This window comes from Podarcis bocagei, assembly GCF_964188305.1.
Source record: "Podarcis bocagei genome assembly, chromosome: 13".
In the NCBI taxonomy this organism is placed as follows: domain Eukaryota; kingdom Metazoa; phylum Chordata; class Lepidosauria; order Squamata; family Lacertidae; genus Podarcis; species Podarcis bocagei.
This window is the reverse complement of record NC_138138.1, coordinates 30,999,053-31,026,929: the sequence shown is the minus strand read 5'-3', so window position 1 is coordinate 31,026,929 and position 27,877 is coordinate 30,999,053. Positions and strand designations below refer to the sequence as shown.

The 27,877-nt window shown below is 39.1% G+C and overlaps 2 protein-coding genes and 1 pseudogene across 3 annotated transcripts; 2 read left to right on the top strand and 1 right to left on the bottom strand.

Annotated features, from left to right (window-relative positions):
- Positions 1–4,612: 4,612 nt before the first annotated feature.
- LOC308570575 (olfactory receptor 13H1-like) lies at positions 4,613–5,533 on the top strand (the record flags this gene model as incomplete). The annotated part of the gene is made up of 1 exon (XM_081165492.1): positions 4,613–5,533. One exon carries the CDS (start codon positions 4,613–4,615, stop codon positions 5,531–5,533), a length of 921 nt encoding a protein of 306 aa, XP_081021618.1.
- Positions 5,534–8,980: 3,447 nt separating this feature from the next.
- LOC308570574 (olfactory receptor 13H1-like) lies at positions 8,981–9,901 on the top strand (the record flags this gene model as incomplete). The annotated part of the gene is made up of 1 exon (XM_081165491.1): positions 8,981–9,901. The coding sequence occupies one exon, from the start codon at positions 8,981–8,983 to the stop codon at positions 9,899–9,901; it is 921 nt and encodes a 306-aa protein (XP_081021617.1).
- Positions 9,902–16,030: 6,129 nt separating this feature from the next.
- Positions 16,031–25,180, bottom strand: LOC308570663 (putative olfactory receptor 2B8 pseudogene; annotated as a pseudogene). The gene is made up of 3 exons (XR_014013391.1): positions 25,104–25,180; positions 23,090–24,029; positions 16,031–17,052 (listed from the first exon to the last, which is right to left on the bottom strand). The product of XR_014013391.1 is annotated as a putative olfactory receptor 2B8 pseudogene (transcript).
- Positions 25,181–27,877: the final 2,697 nt, after the last annotated feature.

The following is a 27,877-nucleotide window of genomic DNA, read 5'->3' as shown; positions in this document are numbered from 1 at the left end:
TTGCATAAAAGAGAAGATGAACTTGCAGTAACTGGATATGAAGATAAAAATATTGGTTTATAAAAATTAAATAGTTTGATATCCATTTCAGTGAATACAGAGAATCAAAAGTCTTTTCATCTTTTATTTTTTATTTTCTCCCTTTTACTCCCTCCTTTTTAATAATAATAATAATAATAATAATAATAATAATAATAATAATAATAATCTTTTTCTGAAGTTTTAGAATTCTGAGTTACCACCAAGGGCATTTTTAATTGTGAAGCCACATCTATGAAATACCCTCACCAGAGCATGATATATGGACAGATTTTTTTTTTGTTCTTTCAACTTTTTATTTAATATTGATGTGGGTTGATATTCTAGCATCTATTGCAGCCCTCCTCCCCTTTATTTTAAATGAGTGGTTTTCAACTATGTTTTCTCAGAGTGTACTCAATAGGCGCCAGTAAAATCAGTGTATTTTAATTAGTCTATGACTGCAGTCAGTTTCAGAGATGGCAGCAATCCCATTTGCCCACGTTCATTTTTACCTGAATGAAAAATTATTTGGATGCTTAATTTCTTTCTTTAAATATTAACAGCATGAATTTTGCATGGTGTGAGGCTGTTCTTGGGTGCTGAATCAGTGACATTCTTGGGAATATCCTCCAGCGGGAATGTAGAGGAAGAACATGGTTTAAAAATATTAGCTAACTAAGAAACAAAGTAATAAGTCTTATTGGGCTTTTCTTTCATTTAATACCAACTACTAATAAAGAACACCCAGGAGAAATGACAAAAATATTTAAAGTATTGTAAATACCCAGATACTTAGGTTTATGCAACTTTTAATCTGTTTATAATTTATTGTTACTTAAACTTTTCAAAAGTGTTAAATTATTACTGTTAATTGTTCTTATTGATAGTTTTATCATTTTTGTAAACTGCTTTGAGAGTTTTGTTTTTTGTTTATTTATTATTTGTTACCAAGCAATGTATACTTTTTTACATCTTATTTAATCGGCAAATAAATATGTTTAAGATTTCACATTCAATATTATTGAACCTTTTTTTAAAAACACACACCATACTTTTCATTTTTTTTAACAAATCTGAAACTATTAACCAAAGTAAAAATGATGGTTCATCAGCCTTGACTACAATATATCTCATGATCATCCCAGTTAAGCAATTTACAGCTATTTCCTCTCCACCCTTGAGGTTCCCCCAGTCCTGTCTAGATGGTTGCAACATGCCCCCGCCCCCAAGAGCAGACGTAGATGGATAGGAATGGCAGAAGGAGGAAGAGATATTACAGCTTATCTCGACTCCACGACCCCATGTACTTTTTCCTCAGTAAACTGTCCTTCTTTGACATTCTTGGATCCTTCTTGGATATTCAACAACTTCCATCCCACAAACCATTGCAAATCTTCTGGTAGACAAACCCACCATGTCCTTTGCAATGTGTTCCTTGCAAGCCAGCAGTGGTGTCTGGTTAAGTACAACTGAATGCTTCATCTTGACCATCATGGCTTATGACCAGTATATAGCCATTTCCAGTTCACTGCATTACATGCTAACCATGAACAAGAGGTGTTGTATTCAGTTAGCAGCTGGAACATGGAACACTGATGTATTTTTAGGGATAGTCCCAATTTATGCAATGCCAGCTCACTTTTGTAGAAACAACATGATTGACCATGTGACAGGTGAAGTGAAAGCAGTTTTGAAGCTTACCCGCCCAGATACCTCTTTGAACCATCTGGTAAGGTTCTGAACTGGGGTTCTCGCATTTCTTGGCCCTTTTGCCTTTATCTTTTTCACATACTTGCGTATTATAATGGCCACCCTAAGAATTCATCCATCAGGTGGCAGGTTGAAGGCTTTCTCTACATGTGCTTCCCACCTGACAGTGGTAAGCATTTTCTATGGCACTGCTATATTTTCATACCTCAAGCCCCAAAGTTAAGGCACTCGAGAGCTGGATAAAACTGTTTCTCCTTCTATGGGGTAGTGACACCCATGCTAAAGCCCTTCATCTACACTTTCAGAAATCAGGAAGTAAAAGGAGCATTAAGAAGACTTGTGTGAAGGGAAAAGGTGCCACAGTAAAAGTATATTTAAACAAGGAGCAATGTTTTATCTGGACCTCTTCTGTTAGTATTGCTAATAAAAGATTCTTGCAAATCTAGTTGACATGTCAAAGGTAAACATTTTTAATAATAATAATAATAATTTATTATTTATACCCAGCCCATCTGGCTGGGCTTCCCCCACCATTCTGGGTAGATTCCAAAAAAAATACTAAAACACTGCAATACATCAAACATTAAAAGCTTCCCTAAACAGGGCTGCCTTCAGATGTCTTCTAAACGTCTGGTAGTTGTTGTTCTCTTTGATATCTGGTGGGAGGGCGTTCCACAGGGAGGGCGCCACTACAGAGAAGGCCCTCTGCCTGGTTCCCTATAACTTGGCTTTTAGGTAGAAGAATCTCCATCCATGTCATTCAATGGTGAATCTATTCAAATTCTAAGGAGATGTATGTAGATAAAGGGAATTTGGAAATCAACTCATAATGAAATGAAACAGTGAGGGGGGTGAGTTTGGAACTGCTATGAAACACAGGTACATTAAAAGTCACCTTATACAAGTTATGACCACTGGTCCATCTGGTTAGGTATTGTCTTCAATGACTGGTGGCAGCTTTCCAGGATTTCAGGCAGGGAAATTTGCAACCCTACCTGGAGGTGTTGGGAAATATTTCGTGTACAATGTACTCTACTGCTGTGTTATGGACCACCCCCACATAAAACACACTAGATTCCTTTCTTTTTCTTTACAATATGAGCAGGTACAGATTCAATTCTACATTACAAGAGAGTGTTTTTGAGGCTGCTGAATCAATGAGGCTCCTGGGACTTTGTACCCAAGGGAATGCAGAATAAGGATGTGTATTTAAAAATGTAAACTAACTAAGGGGAAAATGGCTTTTCTTTCCCTGAACATATATCCACTGCCTTATGCACTGCCCTTCTCTCTACTGGGAACATTTTGAAACTTTCCAAGCATCAGACGTTAATACTTTATTAATGTTATCCTTTATCCTGTGTACCCATAATGTTATAAAACCTTTCCAGACACAGGATCCATACTTAGCTCAAATATTGATATTTCAACCTACTTCTTATTTTTTATTTTTTACCTTTCATATATGAAAGACTGCCCTGGTGAGCTGTCTTTGGTCTGGTTGTGACCCATGAGTGAATCATGATCCACCAGGTGAAGACCAGTGGTTAAAAAATGTCAACTCTCAGTTTAATAACAAATGCTGATGGAGGATATCCAAAATGCTTTGAAGGCCAAAGGCATTTGAAGGTATTCACTGTCTATTTTAAATGTATATTTCTATATGTATTGAATGAGCAGCTGTCTCTTCTTAAATGAGAAAATGAACTTGAATGTTGTATTCAGCTTGTTAAATATACTGGGAAGTTACAGATAGGTAGCCGTGTTGGTCTGCCATAGTCAAAATAAAAAAAAATTCCTTCCAGTAGCACCTTAAAGACCAACTAAGTTAGTTCTTGGTATGAGCTTTCGTGTGCATGCACACTTCTTCAGATACACACAGATACACACTTAAATTAGAAGCAGCAGTATAATTATATTGTTATGGAGATTTGCAGAAGAAGAGTTTTCCATCATCCTTCTGCAGCTGTTTTGGAGGGTCGGGGAGATTCCCTGAACAATGTATTGCTTCAGTGGCAGGGGAAATCACAAAAGTGTAACTTGAATCCTGAGTTAAATGAATTTAAGTAAGTTAGCATAGTAACTTTCTCCCATTAGTCCAATTGAATTAAGACAATATGGAGACTTCATATGGCATAAATTCAAAGTACAAGAATTAGTTATTAACTGGACTGTGTCATCTTAGCTGCATTCTCCAGAAAGATCAAAAGTTGCCCCTCATTTTTAGTGCCTCTTCCCAATGCATGCATCAGGAAATTCTTATATTCATTACTTTAAAAAGTACTCATTCAGAATCAATTCCATCATTTCACTGTACTTAGGCAACATTTTTATCTTTTCAAATGATACTGGGAAAATTTCCTCGTCTTGCTGGAAAACTTCTGTGTGACCATAATTTCTGAATTATTAATGCAGCTTTTCTAAAACATGTATTTCAGATGGTCTGTGGGAGATGTATGCTATACTATTAAGAAGTCAGACCCCAATGTGTGCCAAGATTATGCATGATCAGCCAGCCATTTGATGATGAGATTAAACCAGCAAGATACAGAAGAAGAAATGGCAGATCGATAGGGGATTTCCATAGTTTGCAGTGCATTTATACCCCCCCCCCCAACCAAATGATTCCTCAGTTAAAGGGGATAGAATGTAAGCATGTTAAAAGAGTGCCCACATGGCTGCAATTTAGTTTTGATGTAATTTTAAAAGGGAGTAAGATTTGTAAGGTTTTAAAAGTAACTGCTTGTGATTTATTTTTATTTTTTTGCATTTTAGAGTGTGTTAATGACTGAAATACCTGAATACTATTGACTAGCAAGCTGGTTATGTCCTTTCTTTAGAAAATCCCATTCTCAGTGTCACTGAATACTTGATTCAGGATATGGAAGATGAAAATGAGACTGCAGTGACTGAATTTGTCCTCATCGGCTATTCTGGTCGACCAAAGACAAGGATGGGATTAATAGCATTCCTGACAGCTGTCTACTCCATAACCATTGCGGGAAATGTTCTTATTATTTTGGGTACCATTGCTGATCCTCGACTCCACAACCCCATGTACTTTTTCCTTGGTAATCTGTCTTTCCTTGACATTGGATATTCAACAACTTCCATCCCACAGGCCATTGCAAATCTTCTGGTGGACAAACCTACCATGTCCTTTGCGATGTGTTACCTGCAAATGAGCAGTGGTGTCTGGTTAGGAACGACTGAATGCTTCCTGTTGGCTGTCATGGCTTATGACAGGCTTATAGCCATTTCCAGCCCACTACATTACATGCTGATTATGAACAAGAGATTGTGCATTCAGTTAGCAGCTGGGACGTGGTCAAGTGCCTTTTGTTTAGGGGTTATTCCCATTTATGCCATGCCAGCTCGCTTTTGTGGGAGAAATGTGATCAATCATTTCACATGTGAACTCATAGCTGTTATGAAGCTTGTTTGCTCAGATACCTCCATGAGCCAACTGCTTATGTTCTTCTCTGGATCCCTCACATTGCTTGTTCCTTTTGCCTTTATCCTTTTCTCATATTTACGCATTATTGTGGCAGTTCTGAGAATGCATTCATCAGGTGGGAGACTAAAGGCTTTTTCCACATGTGCGTCCCATTTGACTGTGGTAACCATTTTCTATGGCACTGCTATATTCTCATATATCCGACCTCAAACTAAAACCACACATGAACTGGATAAGGCGATTTCTCTCTTCTATGGAACTGTGACTCCCATGTTAAACCCACTCATCTACACACTCAGAAATCAAGAAGTAAAAGGAGCCTTAAGAAGGCTTATGGTAAGGTAAAGGAATTATTTAAAAGAATAAAACAAATGGAATCAACAATGAAAAAAACAAGGAAGTTGTGGAAAGATATAGTCCTTCCTATTGAGAAATGGTTGATAAAGTTATTGGACTTAGCTCAGATAACAAACTTAACATGTTTAATCAGGAAAAATCATTATAGATTTTATAATGGATTGGAAACTTCTTATGAACATTTTGCATGAAAGAGAAGATGAACTTTTAGTAACTGGATTTGAAGATTATGAAAAAATACTGTTTTATAGAAAATAAAATAGTTTGATGTCTATTTGAGTGAATACTTTGAACAACTAATCATATTTAGCTTACAGAGAATCAAAAGTCTTTTCAACCTTTACTTATAATCCCCCCTTTCACTCCCCCTTATATTTTTTCTTTCTTCCATCGCCCTATCTTCCTTCCTTCTCTTTGCTCCTGATTCTTTTTAGACTAATTCCCCCACCCCCCTTTATTCTGGTTTATTTTAAAAAGATACTTTGTGCTGGGTATAAACTTTTTCATATCTTTTGATGAGTATCAGTAAAATTTAAATATAAAACAAAAACAAACCCACAAGCAAGTTCATATACTCATACACAGTCAGTTTAAAAAAGTAAGGATGTAACAACTTAAAGTGAGCAACAGTGTAAATTGGTAAATGACAATAAAGAAGGCCTTGTCTAGTAATCCCAGTAAATTCATTTATCTTGATCTTGGGCCTATGAGTACATTTATCTGAGTACATTTATCTGTTGGCATATTGGCCTTCCTCAACCTGTAGATGGCTTTTAAAGTTCAATAGCAGCACTTTCAATTGTGCCTAGATACGCCCAGTAAACCAAGCGCCATATTTTACATTGTCACTATTATCTATGGCACACTAGCCCTTTGGAGGTTTTATGCAACTTGGTTGTGGGGAAAAACAGGGTCATGCCTTCAGACCCTGAGCCGCTGTCCCTGCCCTATAGTGTCCAACTCTTGGACTATGACTAGGGTCCGACCAAGGGTCCATATAACTCAGCATCCTGCTGTCACAGTGGCCAGCCATAGGCTCATGGGAAATCCCCAAGCAGAACCTGGGCACAAGTGTAGTCTCTCCTCCTGCATTTTCCAGCAACTGGTATTCCGAAGCCTCTAACCATGGAGAGTCTACATGTATTTGGGACCCTCACCATGCCACACCCCATAATGATCTTTCTCCTCAGGTGCATGAATGTATTCTTCAACTGCTAGCTTTGATGGAAGAAAGAGCTATGCACGTATAATCCTTTGATTTTTTTCATGGCAGAAACGCAGCCTATAGGAGAAAGGCTGTATTTTGTATGTTGTTCCCCACATTTTTGGCCTCTGAGCTCAACTGCTTTTACCTTTGCTCTCACCACCAGTAGTATGTGATCCACCCCCCAGAAAGCTGTTCAAGTAAGAATGTGAATCTTCTGGTGGACAAACCCACCATTTGCAGTGTGTTACTTGCATATGAATGGTGGTGTCTGGTTAGGTATGACTGAATGCTTCCTCTTGGCCATCGTGGTTTATGACCAGTATATAGCCATTTCCAGTCCACTGCACTACATGCAAATCATGAGCAAGAGATGTTGTATTCAGTTAGCTGCTGGAACATGGAGCAGTGGTGTATTTTTTAGGGATAGTCCCAATGTATGCAATGCCAACTCACTTTTGCAGAAACAACATAATTAACCATGTGACATGTGAAGTGAAAGCAGTTCTGAAGCTTACCTGACCAGATACCTCTTTGAACTAACTGCTAATGTTCTTAACTGGGATTCTCACATTTCTTGGCCCCTTTGCCTTTATCCTTTTCTCATACTTGTGCATTATAATGGTCATGCGAATAATTCATTCATCAGGTGGCAGGTAGAAGGCTTTCTCAAGCTGGCTTTTCCCACCTGACTGTGGTAAGCATTTTTATTTTTTATTTTTGTCACTGCTATATTTCCATTCCTCAAACCTCAAAGTAAAGACACACGAGAGCTTGATAAAACCATTTCTTTTTTCTGTGGGGTACTGACACCGATGTTAAACCCCCTCATCTACACACTCAGAAATCAGGAAGTAAAAGGAGCATTAAGAAGACATGTGGGAAGGGGAAAGGCACCACATTTAAAGTGGATGAATGATTCTACAACTATTGAAAAATCTATTTTAGGCAGGGAGCAAGGTTTTATCTGCACCTGTTGTGTTAATATTGCTAATAAAAGATTCTTGCAAATCTAGTTGACATGTCAAAAGTAAACATTTTTAGGAATAAGTATGTCCATCTCAGCTTTCCAGGATTTCAGGCAGGGAAATTTGCAACCCTACCCGGAGTTGTTGGGCAACTTTTCATTTAAAATGTACTCAACTGCTGTGTTATGAACCACCCCCACATAAAATGCACCAGATTCCTTTCTTTTTCTTTACATATGAGCAGGTACAGATTCAATTCTGCATTGCAAGAGAGTGTTTTTGAGGCTGCTGAATCGATGAGGCTCCTGGGACTATGTACCCAAGGGAATGCAGAATAAGGATGTGTATTTAAAAATATAAACTAACTAAAGAAAAAACCTGAGAGAAGGGCTCTTTCCCCCCAGATATGAACAAAACATATACCCACTACCTTCTGCACTGTCCTTCTCTCTACTTAGAACATTTTGAAACTCTCCAAGGATCAGAAATTGATACTTTATTAAGGCAATCCTTTATCCCATAATGCTATAAAACCTTTTCAGACTCAGGATCCACTTTATCTCAAATATTAATTTTTCAACCAGCTTCTTATTTTTTTTACCTTCCATATCTGAAAGACTCTTCTGGAAGACCATCTTGTGTTTGGCTGTGACCCATAAGTGGATCATGATCTACCAGGTGAAGACCAGTGGTTAAAAAATGTCAATTCTAATTTTAGTAACAAAGGCTGATGAAGGACATCAAAAATGTTTTGAAGGTGAAAGGCATTTGAAGGTATTCACTGTCTATTTTAAAAGTATATTTCTATATGTATTGAATGAGCAGCCATCTCTTTTTAAATGGGAAAATTAACTTGAATAATGTATTCATCTTGTTAAAAATTTTGGGAAGCATAAACAAAAGAAAAAAAATTCAAAAACAATTAATTCACTCAGATTTATTGGATTGGGGATCCATTGTAAGCACACACAAAATGCAGTGACACAAATCGTATTTGTTTGATAACCTCCAAATAAACTTAGAGTATATCTGATTGAATTCAATATGTCTTTACTTAAGATTATTCATGTTGTTGGATGCAATCCTATATGAATTTACCTTCACAAGTCCTAGTGATCTCTGATGTTAGTGGGATTGTGATTTTTTTATCATGTTAGAGTGTGTTAATGACTGAAATACCTGAATACTATTGACTAGCAAGCTGGTTATGTCCTTTCTTTAGAAAATCCCATTCTCAGTGTCATTGAATACTTGATTCAGGATATGGAAGATGAAAATGAGACTGCAGTGACTGAATTTGTCCTCATCGGCTATTCTGGTCGACCAAAGACAAGGATGGGATTAATAGCATTCCTGACAGCTGTCTACTCCATAACCATTGCGGGAAATGTTCTTATTATTTTGGGCACCATTGCTGATCCTCGACTCCACAACCCCATGTACTTTTTCCTTGGTAATCTGTCCTTCCTTGACATTGGATATTCAACATCTTCCATCCCACAGGCCATTGCAAATCTCCTGGTGGACAAACCCACCATGTCCTTTACGATGTGTTATTTGCAAATGAACAGTGGTGTCTGGTTAGGAACGACTGAATGCTTCCTGTTGGCTGTCATGGCTTATGACAGGCTTATAGCCATTTCCAGCCCACTACATTACATGTTAATCATGAACAAGAGATTGTGCATTCAGTTAGCAGCTGGGACATGGTCAAGTGCCTTTTTTTTAGGAGTGATTCCCAATTATGCCCTGCCAGCTCACTTTTGTGGGAGAAATGTGATCAATCATTTCACATGTGAACTTATAGCTGTTATGAAGCTTGCTTGCTCAGATACCTCCATGAGGCAACTGCTTATGTTCTTCATTGGATCCCTCACATTGCTTGCTCCCTTTGCCTTTATCCTTTTCTCATATTTATGCATTATTGTGGCAGTTCTGAGAATCCATTCATCAGGTGGGAGACTGAAGGCTTTTTCCACATGTGCGTCCCATTTGACTGTGGTAACCATTTTCTTTGGAACTGCTATATTTTCATATATCCGGCCCCAAACTAAAACCACAAATGAACTGGATAAGGCAATTTCTCTCTTCTATGGAACTGTGACTCCTATGTTAAACCCACTCATCTACACACTCAGAAATCAAGAAGTAAAAGGAGCTTTAAAAAAGCTTATGGTAAGGTAAATGAATTATTTAAAAGAAACAAACAAATGTAATCAACAAGGGAAAAACAAGCAAGTTACGGAAAGATATATTCCCTCTTGTTGAGGAATGGTTTCTTTTTAGATTAGGTTTTTTTTTGTTCTGGTTTATTTTTTTAAAAAAAATACTTTGTGCTGGGTATAAACTTTTGTATATCTTTTTACTGAGTTTCAGTAAAATTTAAATATAAAACAAAAACAAACCCACAAGCAAGTTCATATACTCATACACAGTCAGTTTAAAAAGTAAGGCTGTATCAAGTTAAAATGAGCAACAATGTGAATTGGTCTCCCAGGTTCAACACTCTTAACTATACCATGTTTAGTCAAAGTTTCTCCAAAATGAGCTGACAATAAAGCAGGCCCTGTCTCTTAATCCTAGTAAATTCATTTATCTTGATCTTGGGCCTATGAGCAGGATCTCTTATGCTGATTCTTAAGACCTGAGTACATTTATCTGTTAGCACTTTCAATTGTGCCTAGATATGCCCAGTAAACTAAGGGCCATATTTAACATTGTCACTATTATCTATGACACAGTAGCCCTTTGGAGGTTTTATGCAACTTGGTTGTGGGGAAAAACAGGGTCATGCCTTCAGACCCTGAGCCGCTGTCCCTGTCCTCTGGTGTCCAACTCTTGGACTATGACTAGGGAAAGGAACTCCGACCAAGGGTCCATATAACTCAGCACCCTGCTGTCACAGTGGCCAGCCATAGGCTCATGGGAAATCCCCAAGCAGAACCTGGGCACAAGTGTAATCTCTCCTCCTGCATTTTCCAGCAACTGGTATTCCGAAGCCTCTAACCATGGAGAGTCTACATGTGTTTGGGACTCTCACCATGCCACACCCCATAATGATCTTTCTCCTCAAGTGCATGAATGTATTCTTCAACTGCTAGCTTTGATGGAAGAAAGAGCGATGCACGTATAAGCCTTTGATTATTATTTTTCATGGCAGGAATGCAGTTTTTAGGAGAAAAGCAAGTATTTTGTATGTTGCTCCCTGCACTGTTTGCCTCTGAGCCCAACTGCTTTTACCTTTGTTCTCACCACCAGTAATATGTTACACACACCCCCCCCCCGAAAGCTGCTCTAGTAAGAATGTGGAACTCAGACTTTAAAAGCTTCCCCACCTCATCTCCTTTACACACATTCCTCTAAATCGTGGACAGTGAGGGTGTGGGGTTTGTGAGGCCATAAGGGGTAATGTGGATTTCTCTTCATGCTTGGCCACTTAGAACTGGGGCAACTGGTCTTTGTAGGTTTAATGTCTCCTTGATGAATGATTTGATCATTCTTTTTCAGCTATAATTTGTCCATCCTTCCTCCTGGTTAGCTTCTTAGTCAAACACTTAAATACAAGGTGTGAAAGGTTCCCTTGTCCTTGTTTCTAACCCATCAGGCACCTCTTGTTCAATTTTGGCAATTGTCCAGTCCAAGAAGTCTGTCAGGCTTAATTGTTTAGATTTTGTTTTTGATCTGGTTAAGCGACTTGGCTTGGAGGGCTCTCGCTGCCGCTGCCACTTTTTTTTATTAGCCACTGATCCAAAACAATCCTCCTTCGTCAAACTTAATTAAATTCTGGCATCACACTAGTAGGGAGTCCAGCAGTTACTTGTCTTTCAGCAGATTAAGGCAGAGGAACACAGCTGAATCACTCTTTCGATAGGCAAAAATGTTAGGCTAACAGCCTCCTGAATAGCAAGGCTAATAGCCTTGGCTTGTTTCAGGGCTCTCCCCAAGGATGGTCAGTTAAGCGAGTGGGTTTGGGGATGAAAGGTGGGGGTGGTGATTTTGGAGTTGCTGAAATTTTGTTCAATATTGAAAACATCTGAACTGTGTGAGATAACTATATTTGGGGGTGTGCTGTGGGAAAGGTCAAATATAATTTGTATATAAAGATTAAGCCTTCCAATCATATGCTAGCAGCAGCAATTACAACATATCCCTGTGTCTATGATGGCACAATACATGCTTGGAGGCTTGCTATCCTCTGTCAAATCAGATCTACTTCACTGAGGGTACACATTGTGATCGGATCTCTGAGCACGCCCCACTATCTGGTGCGGGCAGAGTAAGCCTGTTCCACTCTGGCTGGTCATTTTGCAGTCACTTGGACCCTAAAGCCAAGCTTGGCTTGGGGGGTGGCCGTGAAACAATATAAGCCCTGTGCAATGATTGCTGGACCTCTTTTACCTTGCACAGTGGAACACCCACCCACCCTTTCCTTTGTGCATCTGGCCTTGCTATGAACTTTGTTGGTCGCCTGTTTTGCAATGGGGGCCTGGTAGGAATTTTTCAATCTGGCAGATTGGCAGGGCCATTTCATTTCCACCTACCGCATAGTAATCACCACAACTTTGTAAGGTTTAGCGGTTAGGCATTGGATCAGCAATGTGTGGGGGAGAGGAGGTGTGCCCATCACATACCCCCCCCCAAGGTCAAGGGTATTCTGTTAAAGGAATCCAGGAGTTGGTCTGGATCTTGTCCGAAACTCCGTGGTAGGGGCTAGGTTCATGCCAGGACCCCATGGGGACACTGGGGGTGAGCTCAAGTCAGTTGCTACTGGCGGGGCTCCCTCTGGTGATGTTTCACCCTTAACAGACTCCCTGCGATGCGAGCGGGAGTCTGATATAGTCTTGGGATTCCAAGGCCTAAGGCAATACCACTCAAATTCTGTATTTAATAAAGTTAATTGCCCCAAAACTTAAGCTAAAATCCTGTGTCACTGTGTCTCATTTTGGGGGGCTACTCAAAGTGCAAGTGCCTCCTCTGCTAAAGTTTTCCTCCTTGCTTCCCCACAACTATTGAATAAATGGGACCTGGCAGAAATCAGCAAGAGGGAAAGCTGAAAATGATCAAATCTCAGTCAGACTTTGAAGGGGGCTTTGGTTCAGCTTGAGAAAGATATTTGAACTGCAGAAGGCCATTTCTGATGACCACATTCCTGAATACATTTAAAGAAGAAAATAACCTTAATATATTTTCCCACTCAAGCAACAACTACATTATGAAGCAATTCTTAAGTTTCTTGGAATGCTACATGTTCCCTGATGGGATTCAAAGTTAAGACCTAATTAGTGCTGTTGGGCTCTAGTGGGAAAATGTCTTTCTGCAGGAAATTAACAGTACTCTGCTTCATAGTTTCTTACTCTGACTTGGAAGAATATCAGGGTACATGATGGGACCTAGCAGATGTTCAGATCTCAAAAAAGGCAAATTGGGAATACTTGAGCAGTAAACTCATGCCACTGTTATTGAGGTTCTCATCCAATTTTTTTAGAAAAAAAATATATTCATAGATTTATACTTGTATTTGTTTCAAGGCTGGGTTATAAATAATGCTGACACTAATACTCCTATTAATGATGCAAGAATTTTGGATAGGTGAAATACTGTTTGTGGAAGGATATTTTGATAAGACAAAGCATATTAACCCATCATATAAGTGTTCTGTCAAAAAAAAAAAAAAATCAGTTGACCCACCCCCTGTTAGTTACCCGAAAGTGAAGAAGCTCCCCATAGTGTTACTTGCCTAATTCCAATTTTGTTTTCAACAATTATACTTTTGCATCAATAGGAAGGGGAGAGAAATTTAATTTTGTTTGTATTTAAATGAGAAGCTGCCTAATTAACACCTCTTGAACTAAAACACAAACCAATGTGCAACTAGCCCTCAAAATTCACATCTATCTGAATATTGTGACATAGGTCTCAAAGCAAACAAAGTACACATATTAAACTCAGCATAAAACTGCATATATTAATACAAAATGCACTACTTTTGCAAAATTGCTTGCAAAAATGTGTACCATAGTGAAAACTGCATAGCAAATGAATTTATTAGGAGAAATTTGCACTAAATGTTAATGAAAAATTGTACTTATGTTTAAGGAGAAATCACTGTGTTAAAGCTGACCAAAATTCCAGAGGTAGCATGATTATCAGTTTACGATGGGGTGGAAGGTTCACAGGCTATGAAGGACTTGCTCACAAATTTATTGACAGCTGTATGAATTATGATAGCTGGGAAGTAGCAAGCAGAATATAAAATTAAAGAATGGTATAAAGAGGTGTGGGATATAGCTATTAATGATAAATTAACATGTGCCATTAAGGTAAGATGAGGAATATGCAGGAGAAATGATTTTGAGGAGATATGGGAAGTGTTTGTAGAATTTGTACTGTTAAAACCATTTGAAGAAGTGTTGAAATTTTTGGAGGTTGGATAGTTAGAATGGAATGGTCTCAGTGGTAGAGTTCACATTTTTATTCTTATTTATTTATGATTGTAGCTTTGGTAAAATGAAATAATAATAATAATAATAATAATAATAATAATAATAATAAGAAGAAGAAGAAGAAGAAGAAGAAGAAAGCAAATACAAAGAAGCTCACTGAATAAAAATCTACATATGTACACATCTATTTTAAAAAAATGCTAATGAATTATCATGGACTGAAAACAGATCACCCACTGCCAGATGATGCCGCACCCAAGGAAAGCACAACATCAAGACTGCCAGAGACAGATCTAATCATTTTTGTACTCTGATCCCCCGAAAGCCACAAACAACTGGACACTACTGCTGACGGCTGGCAATCTGGACAAGTCTGTAAAACAACCCTAGAAAGAACAACACTTCAGACACCTCAAGAATGGCTGTGTTATAACTGAGACAGAGGAAGAGCTGACTACAATCTGCCCTTCACAATGAAGCCAAATTGCCAATGACGAGAGTAGCCTAAATATTATTTCATGGAACATAGCGGGTTGTGCCAACAAAGTAGGGAATGAGTCATTTCATGAGTACATAACGAGTTTCGATGTGATAATGTTGCAGGAAACCTGGGCAACTGACTTATTATAAATAATAAAGAAAACAACAGAAAGTGATGTAGAAATGCAGAGACCTGAACTTAAGATAGGAAAAAATGAGTGGAGGAAATCACAACTACAGATTTGTCCATCCCTTACCCCTGTCAATATGGTCAATGGTCAGTGATGATAGTAGTTGTAGTCCACAACATCTGGAGGCCACCATGTTGGCTACCCCTACACTAGATGAACATATGGAGAATGAAAGCACCTGACAGTATTATAACAGGAGATACAGAGGTTTCTCCATCCCTGTTCAGCAGCTACATTGTAGCCTGTTTTACAAGCTGGCTGCATTTGTGGGAAATGGCAGACATTAAAATACACTCCATCAATTCAGCTGAAACCAACTCTTTGCCTCCTTTCCTTGGCTTCAATTGACAATCATTCCACCTAGCTGCATCTGAAAGAGAGGAGAGGTCCACCCAACAGCTTGGTTTTGACCAAGGGCCATTTCACTCCTCCTTTCCTGTTTCTATGTGCAGATATTTTTCTCGGGTTGAAACCAGAGGGAGGGGAAAGGACAAAAAAGAGAGAGAAAGAAGTCCATCTGCTTAGCTCGAATCAGTAACTGCCATTTTAGCTCCTTTTCTCCAATAGTTATCTCCCCTGTGCCAATTACAGTAGGTCACTATAGGACCAGTTGTGAATACAATTTAACCTTTGGTATCTGAATTTGCTCATTTTTCTCTCATCTATTGTGTCTGATTAACCTTTTTAATGATTACAATTAATTAGCCTAAGTTAATGATGTCCGTTGACTTCAATGGGTCTTCTCTAAGTTGGTCTAGCATTGGATACAACTAAATACAACCAAATACAAAGGGACTAGGAAATAGGGACATAAGTGGAAAGCAAATACATTTGGGCTTTACAGGCTGGTATTTCTACAGGCTGGTATTTTGTAATTTAACTTCTCTACAACATTTAGAAAATTGTAGTCACTTTAATCAACACCATTTCAACTATTTATATGCTAATGCAGAAATTCTAATCGTACAACAGTGCATTTTGTATTAAGATGGTTTGTATTGTGCATGTACATGACTTCCTTAGATTTAATCTCCAACGGTAGATTTAAACACTGTTAGGAATTACTTGCTTTGACATGAAAGAAGCTACTTTTAAAACAATAAATTTATCTTTAGCATATCAGTTATATTTTCAGGGAGCCTTTATTTCCATTTTAACACAACATATTCAGATTTACCAGTTTCAAATGAATTCAGTAGCTGTTAAGGTTGTGATAATAACAGAAGCAATAACATCAAGAGGCACAGAAAATATTTCAATCCTCAATATGATCAAGGTATCTTTTTCATGAATCCACTTTCTTTCCCACAAGTCTTCTGAAGGCCCCTATAACTTCCTGATTTCTGAGAGTGTAGATTAATGGGTTTAACATGGGAGTCATAACTCCATAGAAAATAGAAATTATCTTGTCTACATCCTTTGTGGTCTTAGTTTGGGGGCGGAGATATGAGAACATGAAGGTGCCATAGAATATGGATACTACAGTCAAGTGGGAAGCACATGTGGAGAAAGCCTTCATCCTGCCCCCTGCTGAGTGGATTCTTAGAATTGCCACAATTATGCGCAAATACGAGAAAAGGATAAAGCTAAAGGGACCAAGCAAAGTGACACTCCCAGTGAAGAACATAACCAGCTGGCTCAAGGAAGTATCTAAGCAAACCAGCTTCATAACTGCTTTGACTTCACATGTCAAATAATCAATCATATTTTTCCCACAAAAGCGAGCTGGTATGGCATAAATGGGAATAACGCCTAAAAATAAGCCAATTGACCACGTCCCAGCTGCTAACTGAATGCACAATCTCTTGTTCATGATTAGCATGTAATGCAGTGGGTTGGAAATGGCTATAAGTCTGTCATAAGCCATGACAGCCAAAAGGAAGCATTCGGTCACTGCTAAGTAGGCACCACCACACATTTGGAAGTAACACATGGCAAAGGACGTGGTAGGTTTGTCCACCAGAAGGTTTGCAATGGACTGTGGGATGGAAGAAGATGCATAGCAAATGTCAAGGAAGGACAGGTTACTGAGGAAAAAATACATGGGATTGTGAAGCCGAGGATCAGTTGTGGTCACCAAGATTATAATAAAATTTCCCACTACAGTGATAGCATATACAACAATCAGGAAAACGATGAGTCCCATCCTTGTCTTTGGCCGACCAGAATAGCCAATGAGGACAAACTCAGTCAATTCAGTCTCATTTTCTTCTCTCATATCCTGATTCAAATATTATCTGCAATGATATACAAAAAAGAAAGAAAGAGAAAGGGACCTCATTTTGTAATATTTGCATGGTATTTTGCTAGAAGGTTTGGGAAGGTATGGTACTGTAATAATGAGAACATATTAATGATTAGTTTCAAAAATCTATTAAAGCTTCTCTTTTGTTTATTATGAGCTATTAGCAAATCTAAGGAAATGATTTGCACACTGCTTTGGAGCAATTCAAACCCTTTGACGTTTTCTGTGTTGAAGATTCTTGCACTGAGCATGGGGTGGGGTGAGCCTAGAGGATCCCTTTTGGCAAGAAATAGATGAGCAAAAATGAAATAAACAATGAAATCAGAATAGCTTCCACTATGATCAATTACAAAAATAAAACTCAGAAACTTAGACTTTGAAATTATCTCTCTAATTAAGCAACTTCAATTTCACACATAATTTAAGAAATTTGTGTCCTACATTGAAATACCTGTGAAACAATTTACATAAAAATCCAACTTTTTAATATTATGAAGTTTAATCCAGCAGCATTATATCCTGCTGTATTTCTACAATTATGTTTCAAGATCCAATATTTTGCAGAAATATTGACTTAAAATTGAATATTTTATAGTTATATTTGCATTACAAACAAATTTATTTATTTTGTCACTTTTGACATAGCTTTTTAGTGCATAACACATATGCTCATTTTCATGGATAAAACATTTAGAGAAGCAAGGGTGACATTTTCTCCTTTCTGAATTTCAAAATAAATGCAATTGTTTCTTGAAAGCTCCTGTATTCTTGACCATCCTTCTGATTCAGCATACTGAGCAAAATACAGGACTGCAAAAGATATAGCTAAGTAGAAGAAGCTGTAGTGCTTCTTCTCCCCCTGACCCCACACACATTATGCATTCTTCTAAGCAATACAAATGATCCAGATTGGAGGAAAAGTCAGAGTTCCAGATCAAAATTCCCCAAATGCCTTTTTAACTGCTATAAGGTAGGGTAATGACAATGAAACTAACATGGCAAAGTATATAAACAACTAATACCTTTAAGTGCTTTGGTTTTTCCACACTTCCTGAATGTCCTTTGTCAGCATTTGGTATTAAACTGAGATGGAGGATTCTTCAAACTGTACAGGAATTCTAGTAAGCCTTCAGTGTATGAGATGAGAAAGATTGAAATCGTTCCAGTGGACAATGAAAAGCAAGTTGTCAGTTCACTATTCAAAAAAATAAAAAATGGAATATGAAGAAGGATTCATGTTACATGAATCTCTGAAAAATAACACACTAAAACAGCACAGGATAGCATCTTTATGTATGCAATGCTCTAGATATAGTAGAAACATTTCAGGAGGCATAGATTACTATTTTGTTCCCATGAAAACTTGGAACTGAAAGAGAAGTCTAAGTGTTTTAGTTAGCTCAATTAGATGGGCAATATTTTAAAACCACTTTCTCCATAATTCCCAGTGGCGGCATAATCCCAGGAGCATCAGTGATTCAGCACTCCTAGGGATGCCACATAATAAAAAAAACATAAGATTTAGCATAATATACACATCGTAATAATAAAATAATCATAATAACATCCGCCTTCCCATTTAACAGGCCATGGATTATTTAAAGAATGGGGGTTAATAGAAATGCTTTTGCCTGGTGCCTAAAGACATGTAATGATGGCTCCATGTGATTCTCTCTGAGGGAACATGCCACAGATGGGGAGCCATCACAGAAAAGGCCCATTCTTGTGTTGTCATCCTCAAAACCTCTCGAGGAGCAGGGACATAGAGAAGAGCCTCAGATGACAAGCACAGGATCTGGGTCAGTTTGTATGGGGACAAGAGGTCCTTAAGATACTGAAGTCCTGAGGCATGTAAGACATATTACCTCAGCATTGGTCTCTGAATTGGGCCCAATTATTAATTAGACTGTGTGATCCTTGCTGCATTCTCCAGAAGGATCCATTGTTGCCCTTCATTTTTAGTGCCTCTTCCCAGCGCATCCATTAGCAAATTCTTATACTGATTAATAAAAAAAGCATTCATTCAGGATCAGTTCCATCATTTCACTGTAGTTAGATGACGTTTTTATCTTTTCAAATGATACTGGGAAAATTTCCTTGTTTTGCTTGAAAACTTGTGTGTGACCATCACTGTTTGCCTCCTATCCTTAGTTTCAATTGACAATCATTCCACCTAGCTGCATCTGAAAGAGAGGAGAATTTTATGTTTAGCATATCAGTTAGATTTTCAAGGAGCCTTTATTTCCATCTTAACACATCACATTCAGCTTTCCTAGTTTCAAATGTATTCAGTAGCTGTTAAGGTTGTGATAAAAATAGAAGTATTAAGAGCAAGGGGCACAGAAAATATTTCAGTCCTCAATATGATCAAGGTATCTTTTTCATGAATCCACTTTCCTCCACACAAGTCTTCTCAAGGCCCCCATAACTTCCTGATTTCTGAGAGTGTAGATTAATGGGTTTAACATGGGAGTAATTACTCCATAGAAAATAGAAATTATCTTGTCTACATCCTTTGTGGTCTTAGGTTGGGGGTGGAGATATGAGAGCATGAAGGTGCCATAGAATATGGATACTACAGTCAAGTGGGAAGCACATGTGGAGAAAGCCTTCATCCTGCCCCCTGCTGAGTGGATTCTTATGACACCATGTCCTTTGTGACGTATTACTTGCAAATGAGCAGGGGTTTCTACTTATGTACAACTGAATGCTTGATGTTGCCTGTCATGGCTTATGACAGACTCATAGCCCTTTCCAGACTCACTGCATTACATGTTAAACATGAACAAGAGATTGTGCATTCAGTTAGCAGCTGGGACATAATCAAGTGGCTTATTTTTAGGGGTTAGTGGGATCATCTTAAAATATGGCCCTGGTTGCGGGAAGGCCATCAACCCAGTTCTCCCCACCCTGGTGTGGGTGGAGTAATATCCTCACGCCAAGGTGGCACCACGATCATCCCAGGCCTCTTGGCCAATCATTTTGAGTGTATTGGCAAAGCAGTCATCGTGTTCCCACAGGGTTACATGCCTTCTGCGGGCCTTTGTCCTGCATTGTTTAAAATTTAGCATTGTATTTTCCACCAAATTTATCCCTGGGGTGTCTAATGAAATTGCTGTTGCACAGTCTCAATTTCAGATATACTGCTTCAGATTATTGCCACAAGAAGCACGATGGCTGCCCAAGCCTTTTGAAGACCACCTCTGGAACCTTGGAAGCATATATTGACACAGGGAGTAGTCGCCTCCTTGCTGCTGCTAACATATGATTTAGCACCAAACTAACGGGTTTTCCAAATGTAACCCCTGTAAGCATGGACTTCCAGCCACCCATGTTAATTCTGCTTGCAGACAGACCCCAATGCACTGCCGTCATAGCAGCCCCAATTCAAAAAAAGGCTGCATATTCCGCAGGTCAGTCTGCCACCATTTCATTTTTCAGCAAATCAATATTTGACAGCACAGAGGGGTCTCTGCCTAGTCAAGGAAGCCAGGAGGTTTCTGCAACTCAGGCCTCCTGGAGCTGGCCCATTCCTTAATCACAGTGATGGAACTCATTTAGCTAGGCACCAGTTTACCAGAGTGATGAGAAAGGCTATTCATGCCTGTGGGCTTCCAGCGTCGGAATATGCAGCCTATTCTTTTTGAATTGGGGCTGCTATGACGGCAGTGCATTGGGGTCTGTCTGCAAGCAGAATTAAAACATGGGTGGCTGGAAGTCCCATGCTTACAGGGGTTACATTTGGAAAACCCGTTAGTTTGGTGCCTAAATCATATGTTAGCAGCAGCAATGACAACATATCCCTGTGTCTATGATGGTACAATACAACCTTGGAGGCTTGTTATCCACTGTCACCTGCCTCCTCTCCTAAAATTTTCCTCCTAGCCTCTCCACTACTATTGAATAAATGGGACCTGGAAGAAATCAGCAAGAGGGAAAGCTGAAAATGATCAAATCTCAGTCAGACTTTGAAGGGGGCTTTGGTTCAGCTTGAGAAAGATATTTGAACTGCAGAAGGCCATTTCTGATGACCACTTTCCTGAATACATTTAAAGAAGAAAATAACCTTAATATATTTTCCCAGTCAAGCAACAACTACATTATGAAGCAATTCTTAAGTTTCTTGGAATGTTACATGTTCCCTGATGGGATTCAAAGTTAAGACCTAATTAGTGCTGTTGGGCTCTAGTGGGAAAATGTCTTTCTGCAGGAAATTAACAGTACTCTGCTTCATAGTTTCTTACTTTGACTTGGAAGAATATCAGGGTACATGATGGGACCTAACAGATGTTCAGATCTCAAAAAAGGCAAATTGGGAATACTTGAGCAGTAAACTCATGCCACTGTTATTGAGGTTCTCATCCATTTTTTTTAGGGAAAAAAATATATTCATAGAACTATACTTGTATTTGTTTCAAGGCTGGGTTATAAATAATGCTGACACTAATACTCCTATTAATGATGCAATAATTTTAGATAGTTGAAATACTGTTTATGGAAGAAGATTTTGATACGACAAGGCATATTAACCCATCATATAAGTGTTTTGTCAAAAAAGAAAAAGTCAGTCGACCCATCCCCTGTCATTACCCGAAAGTGAATAAGCTCCCCATAGTGTTACTTGCTTAATTCCAGTTTTGTATCTCTCAAAATTCCCATTCATCTGAATTTTGTGACATAGGTCTCAATGCAAACAAAATGCATATGTTAAACTGAGCATAAAACTGCATATATTAATACAAAATGCATTACATTTGCAAAATTGCTTGCAAAATGTGTACCTTAGTGAAAATTGTATAGCAAATGAATTTATTAGGAGAAATTTGCACTAAATGTTAATGAAAAATTGTACATATGTTTTAGGAGAAATAACTGGGTTAAAGCTGACCAAAAGTCCAGAGGTAGCATGATTATCAGTTTACGATGGGGTGGAAGGTTCACAGGCTATGAAGGACTTGCTCACAAATTTATTGACAGCTGTATGAATTATGATAGCTGGGAAGTAGCAAGCAGAATATAAAATTAAAGAATGGTATAAAGAGGTGTGTGATATAGCTATTAATGATAAATTAACATGTGCCATTAAGATAAAATGGGGAATATGCAGGAGAAATGATTTCGAGGAGATATGGGAAATGTTTGTAGAATATGTACTGTTAAAATGGAAAGGGGTCAAACCATTGCAAGAGGTGTTGAAATTTTTGGAGGTTGGATAGTTACAATGGAATGGTCTCGGTGGTGGAGTTCACATTTTTATTCCTATTTATTTATGATTGTTTCTTTGTCAAAATAAGAATCAGAATAATAAGAAAACAAATACAAAAAGCTCTTTGAATAAAATTCTACATATGTACAATTCTATAAGAAAAATAAAATGCTAATAAATTTTCATGGATTTATTAGAAATAATAAAACAACAGAAAGTGATGTAGAAATGCAGAGACCTGAACTTAAGACAGGAAAAAAATGATAACCACATCTATAAATTTGTCCATCCCTGACCCCTGTCAATATGGTCACTGGTCAGCGATGATAGTAGATGTAGTCCAAAACATCTGGGGGCCACCATGTTGGCTACCCCCACACTAGATGAACATATGGAAAATGAAAGGACCTGACAGTATTATAACAGGAGATACAGAGGTTTCTCCATCCCTGTTCAGCAGCTACATTGTAGCCTGTTTTACAAGCTGGCTGCATCTGAGGGAAATGGCAGACATTAAAGCACACTCCATCAATTCAGCTGAAACCAACTGTTTGTCTCCTTTCCTTGGTTTCAATTGACAATCATTCCACCTAGCTGCATCTGAAAGAGAGGAGAAATTTACCTTTAGCATATCAGTTAGATTTTCAAGGAGCCTTTATTTCCATTATACACAACACATTCAGCTTTCCTAGTTTCAAATGTATTCAGTAGCTGTTAAGGTTGTGATAATAACAGAAGCAATAACATCAAGAGGCGCAAAATATTTCAATCTTCAATATGATCAAGGTATGTTTTTCATGAATCTACTTTCTTTCCCACAAGTCTTCTCAAGGCCCCTATAACTTCCTGATTTCTGAGAGTGTAGATTAATGGGTTTAACATGGGAGTCACACTTCCATAGAAGAGAGAAATTATCTTGTCTACATCTTTTGTGGTCTTAGTTTGGGGGCGGAGATATGAGAACATGAAGGTGCCATAGAATATGGATACTACAGTCAAGTGGGAAGCACATGTGGAGAAAGCCTTCATCCTGCCCCCTGCTGAGTGGATTCTTAGAATTGCCACAATTATGCGCAAATACGAGAAAAGGATAAAGCTAAAGGGACCAAGCAAAGTGACACTCCCAGTGAAGAACATAACCAGCTGGCCCAAGGAAGTATCTGAGCAAACTAGCTTCATAACTGCTTTGACTTCACATGTGAAATGATTCACCAAATTTTTCCCACAAAAGTGAGCTGGAATGGCATAAATGGGAATAGCCCCTAAAAATAAGCCAATTGACCATGTCCCAGCTGCTAACTGAATGCACAGTCTCTTGTTCATGATTAACATGTAATGCAGTGGGCTGGAAATGGCTATAAGCCTGTCATAAGCCATGACAGCCAACAGGAAGCATTCAGTCACTGCTAAGTAGGAACCACTACTCATTTGGAAGTAACACATGGCAAAGGACATGGTGGGTTTGTCCACCAGAAGATTTGCAATGGCTTGTGGGATGGAAGAAGATGCATAGGAAATGTCAAGGAAGGACAGGTTACTGAGGAAAAAATACATGGGATTGTGAAGCCGAGGATCAGTTGTGGTCACCAAGATTATAATAAAATTTCCCACTACAGTGATAGCATATACAACAATCAGGAAAACGATGAGTCCCATCCTTGTCTTTGGTCGTCCAGAAAAGCCAATGAGGATAAACTCAGTCAATTCAGTCTCATTTTCTTCTCTCATATCCAGATTCAAATATTATCTGCAATGACATACAAAAAAGAAAGAAAGAGAAAGGGACCTCATTTTGTAATATTTGCATGGTATTTTGCTAGAAGGTTTGGGAAGGTATGATACTGTAATAATGAGAACAGATTACTGATTAGTTTCTATTGGTTCATTATCAGCTATCAGCAAATCTAAGGAAAGGGTGTTGCACACTTGCTTTGGAGAAATTCAAACAGTTTGACAGTTTCTGTGTTGAAGATTCTTGCACTGAGCATAGCGTGGGGTGAGCCTAGAGGATCCCTTTTGGCAAGAAATAGATGAGCAAAAATGAAATAAACAATGAAATCAGAATAACTTCCCCCATGATCAGTTACAAAAATAAAACTCAGAAACTTAGACTCTCTCTAATAGATCAACTTCACTATTACACATACCGTATTTTTTGCTCTATGAGACTCACTTTTTCCCTCCTAAAAAGTAAAGAGAAATGTGTGTGCGTCTTATGGAGCTAATGCAGGCTGCACAGCTATCCCAGAAGCCAGAAGAGCAAGAGGGATTGCTGCTTTCACTGCGCAGCGATCCCTCTTGCTGTTCTGGCTTCTGAGATTCAGAATATTTTTTTTCTTGTTTTCCTCCTCCAAAAACTAGGTGCGTCTTATGATCTGGTGCGTCTTATAGAGCGAAAAATACGGTAATTTAAGAATTTTGTGTCCTATATTTAAATAACTGTGAAACAAACATGCTCATTTTCATGGATAAACCATTTAGAGAAGCAAGGGTGACATTTTCCCCTTTCTGAATTTCAAAATAAATGCAATTGTTTCTTGAAAGATCTTGTATTCTTGGCCATCCTTCTGATTTAGCACACTGCGCAAAATACAGGGCTGCAAAAGATATAGCTAAGTAGAAGAAGCTGTAGTGCTTCTTCTCCCCCCACCCCACACACATTATGCATTCTTCTAAGCAATACAAAGGAACCAGATCAGATTGGAGGAACAGTCAGAGTTCGAGATCAAAATTCTCCAAATGTTTCTTTAACTGCAATCATTTGTTAAAGTGGGGTAATGACAATAAAACTAACATGGCAAAGTATATAAAAATCTAATACCTTTCAGTGCTTTGGTCTTTCCAAACTTCCTGAATGTCCTTTGTCAGCATTTGGTATTAAACTGACATGCAGGACTCTTCAAACTATACTGAAATTCTAGTAAGCCTTCAGTGTATCGGATGAGAAAGACTGAAATCGTTCCAGTGTACAATAAAGAGCAAGTTGTCAGTTGTCTGTTCAAAAAAATAAAAATATGGAATATGAAGAAGGATTCATGTTACATGAATCTTTGAAAAATAACGCACTAAAACAGCACAGGATAGCATCTTTATGTATGCAATGCTCTAGATATAGTAGAAACATTTCAGGAGGCATAGATTGCTATTTTGTTCCGATGAAAACTTGGAACTGTAAGAGAAGTCTAAGTGTTTTAGTGAGCTCAATTAGATGGGCAATATTTTAAAACCGCTTTCTCCATAATTCTCAGTGGTGGCATAATCCCGGGAGCATCAGTGATTCAGCACTCCTAGGGATGCCACATAATAAGAAAAACATAAGATATAGCATAATATACACATCAACATAATAAAATAATCATAATAACAGCCCCCATTTAAGGGGCCATAGAATATTTAAAGAATGGGGGTTAATAGAAATGCTTTTGCCTGGTGCCTAAAGACATGTAATGATGGCTCCATGTGATTCTCTCTGAGGGAACATGCCACAGATGGGGAGCCACCACAGAAAAGGCCCATTCTTGTGTTGTCATCCTCAAAACCTCTCGAGGAGCAGGGACATAGAAAGGGCCTCAGATGACAAGCACAGGATCTGGGTCAGTTTGTATGGGGACAAGAGATCCTAAAGATACTGAAGTCCTGAGCCATGTAAAATATACTACATCAGCATTGCACTCTTAACTGGGCCCAGAAACTAATTGGCAGCCAGTGCAATTTGGCGTAAAGCTTAAACCATCTTGTTCTAATGAGCAACCTGGCCATCAGATTTTGCACCAGCTGAAGTTTCTGAACTGAATTCAGAGGCAGACCCATTTATAACACATTATAGGAATCCAACCTAGAGGTTTACAGAGCATAAAGCACAAATGTTAGGCTATCCTTGTCCATAGAGCTAAAGCTGATAGAAGGACCTCCATACCACCAAAGCCTCAGGTGATAGTAAAGGATCCAGGAGCAAACCCAAGCTATGTACCTGTTACTTAAGCGGAAGTGTAACCACCTCAAGAGCAGGCAACCTCCCATCCATCTTGTCTAGAGAACCACCCACTAATAGTGTCTCTGTCTTATCTAGATTGATTTTCAGTTTATTGGTTCTCTTCCAGACAGCTGTCCAGCCTATCCACTGCCCCACCTGTAGTTGTAAAGGAAAAATAGAGCTGCATGTCATCAACACACTCCAAAACTCTGGATGACTCCACCCAGCAGCTTCATATGCTGCAGATATTAAGGCTCCTTGGTGCAATTTTTTTAAAAAAAATCACCTGCTGAAGATGACCATCCAAGTAGGAACAGAACCATTGGAAAGCATGGTCACCCACCCCCAATTTGGATAGCCTCTCAAAAGGAACACAGTGTTTGATGGTACTGAAAGCCACTGGTTCAAGAAGGATTAACAGGGATACATTGCACCTGTCTCCCGACAGAGGTCAACCAGGGAGGTTTCTGTCTCAAAGCCAGGCCACATCCTAATTGAAATGGATCTAGAAAATTTGTCTCCTCCAAGAGCGCCTGGATCATGATAGAATCATAGTGTAAAGAAGGGCATGTTATCAGTTAGTGTGACTTGGAAGTTAAAAAAGAAAAGGAAGAAATTCAGGTCACAACAGGCCTTTAGTCTAAGGCAGCCTTTCTCAACCTGTGGGTCCCCAGATGTTGTTGGACTACAACTCCCATCACCCCTAGCTAGCAAGGCCAGAGCTCAGGGATGATGGGAGTTGTAGTCCAAAACATCTGGGGACCCACAGGTTGAGAAATGCTGGTCTAAGGGCTAATCCACACTTACCTTTTCTGTTCACCCCCTCCCCATCCAGCTGTCTGCCCACAACTGAAGGAGATTATGATATTGTGAATGAGGTGTTTCCCATTTCTTACCTGAATTGGAGTAAAACTCCAAGGAAGGATATTAGGCTTAGACAAATCATGGTAAAGGCAAGTGTGTGAGAGAGTGGGAGAAAGGAGCATGTAAAGGGGACAACATTAACTAGGAGGATAAAGCCTCTCCTCCTCCAGGAGGGCAGGGATTGTGAGCGTGAACTGTTTCCCGCGTTATGCAGGGGGCATTCTGGCCCCTGCCCTGCTCCATCGCTGGCACACCAAGCCTCCCAGAAGAACACCCAATCGGGTGGCAGCTTGGGGGCATGGTTTAGCCGGTCAAATGCGGCCGCACCAGCTCTCCCTGCCATTGCACTGCCGATCTCTTCTTTTTCCAATTGGCAAATTGGCACTGGCCTTTTGGGTTTTTTTGCCTACCTCGGAGCAATCGTCACAACTTTCTCGGTATTTGGCGGTTAGGCATTGGAATATGTTGTTGGTGTATGGAAGTGTAAGGTGTGGCCATCGGCTACCCCTTCACTTTTGGGTATTCCGTTAAAGGAATCCGGCGGTCGTGGATCCTGTCCGATGCCCTGTGCAGCTGGGGGCCATGGCACGACCTCCGGTGACATCAGGGGAGAGCTTATAGTTGTATTTGCATCAACAGGCTCCCCCTACTGGTGGTTAACCCTCATCAGACTCACCCCTCTCTGAGTGGGTGGAGTCAAAATTTGCAGTTGTCCAATGCCTAAGCCGGACGCGGGTGGTGCTGTGGGTAAAAGCCTC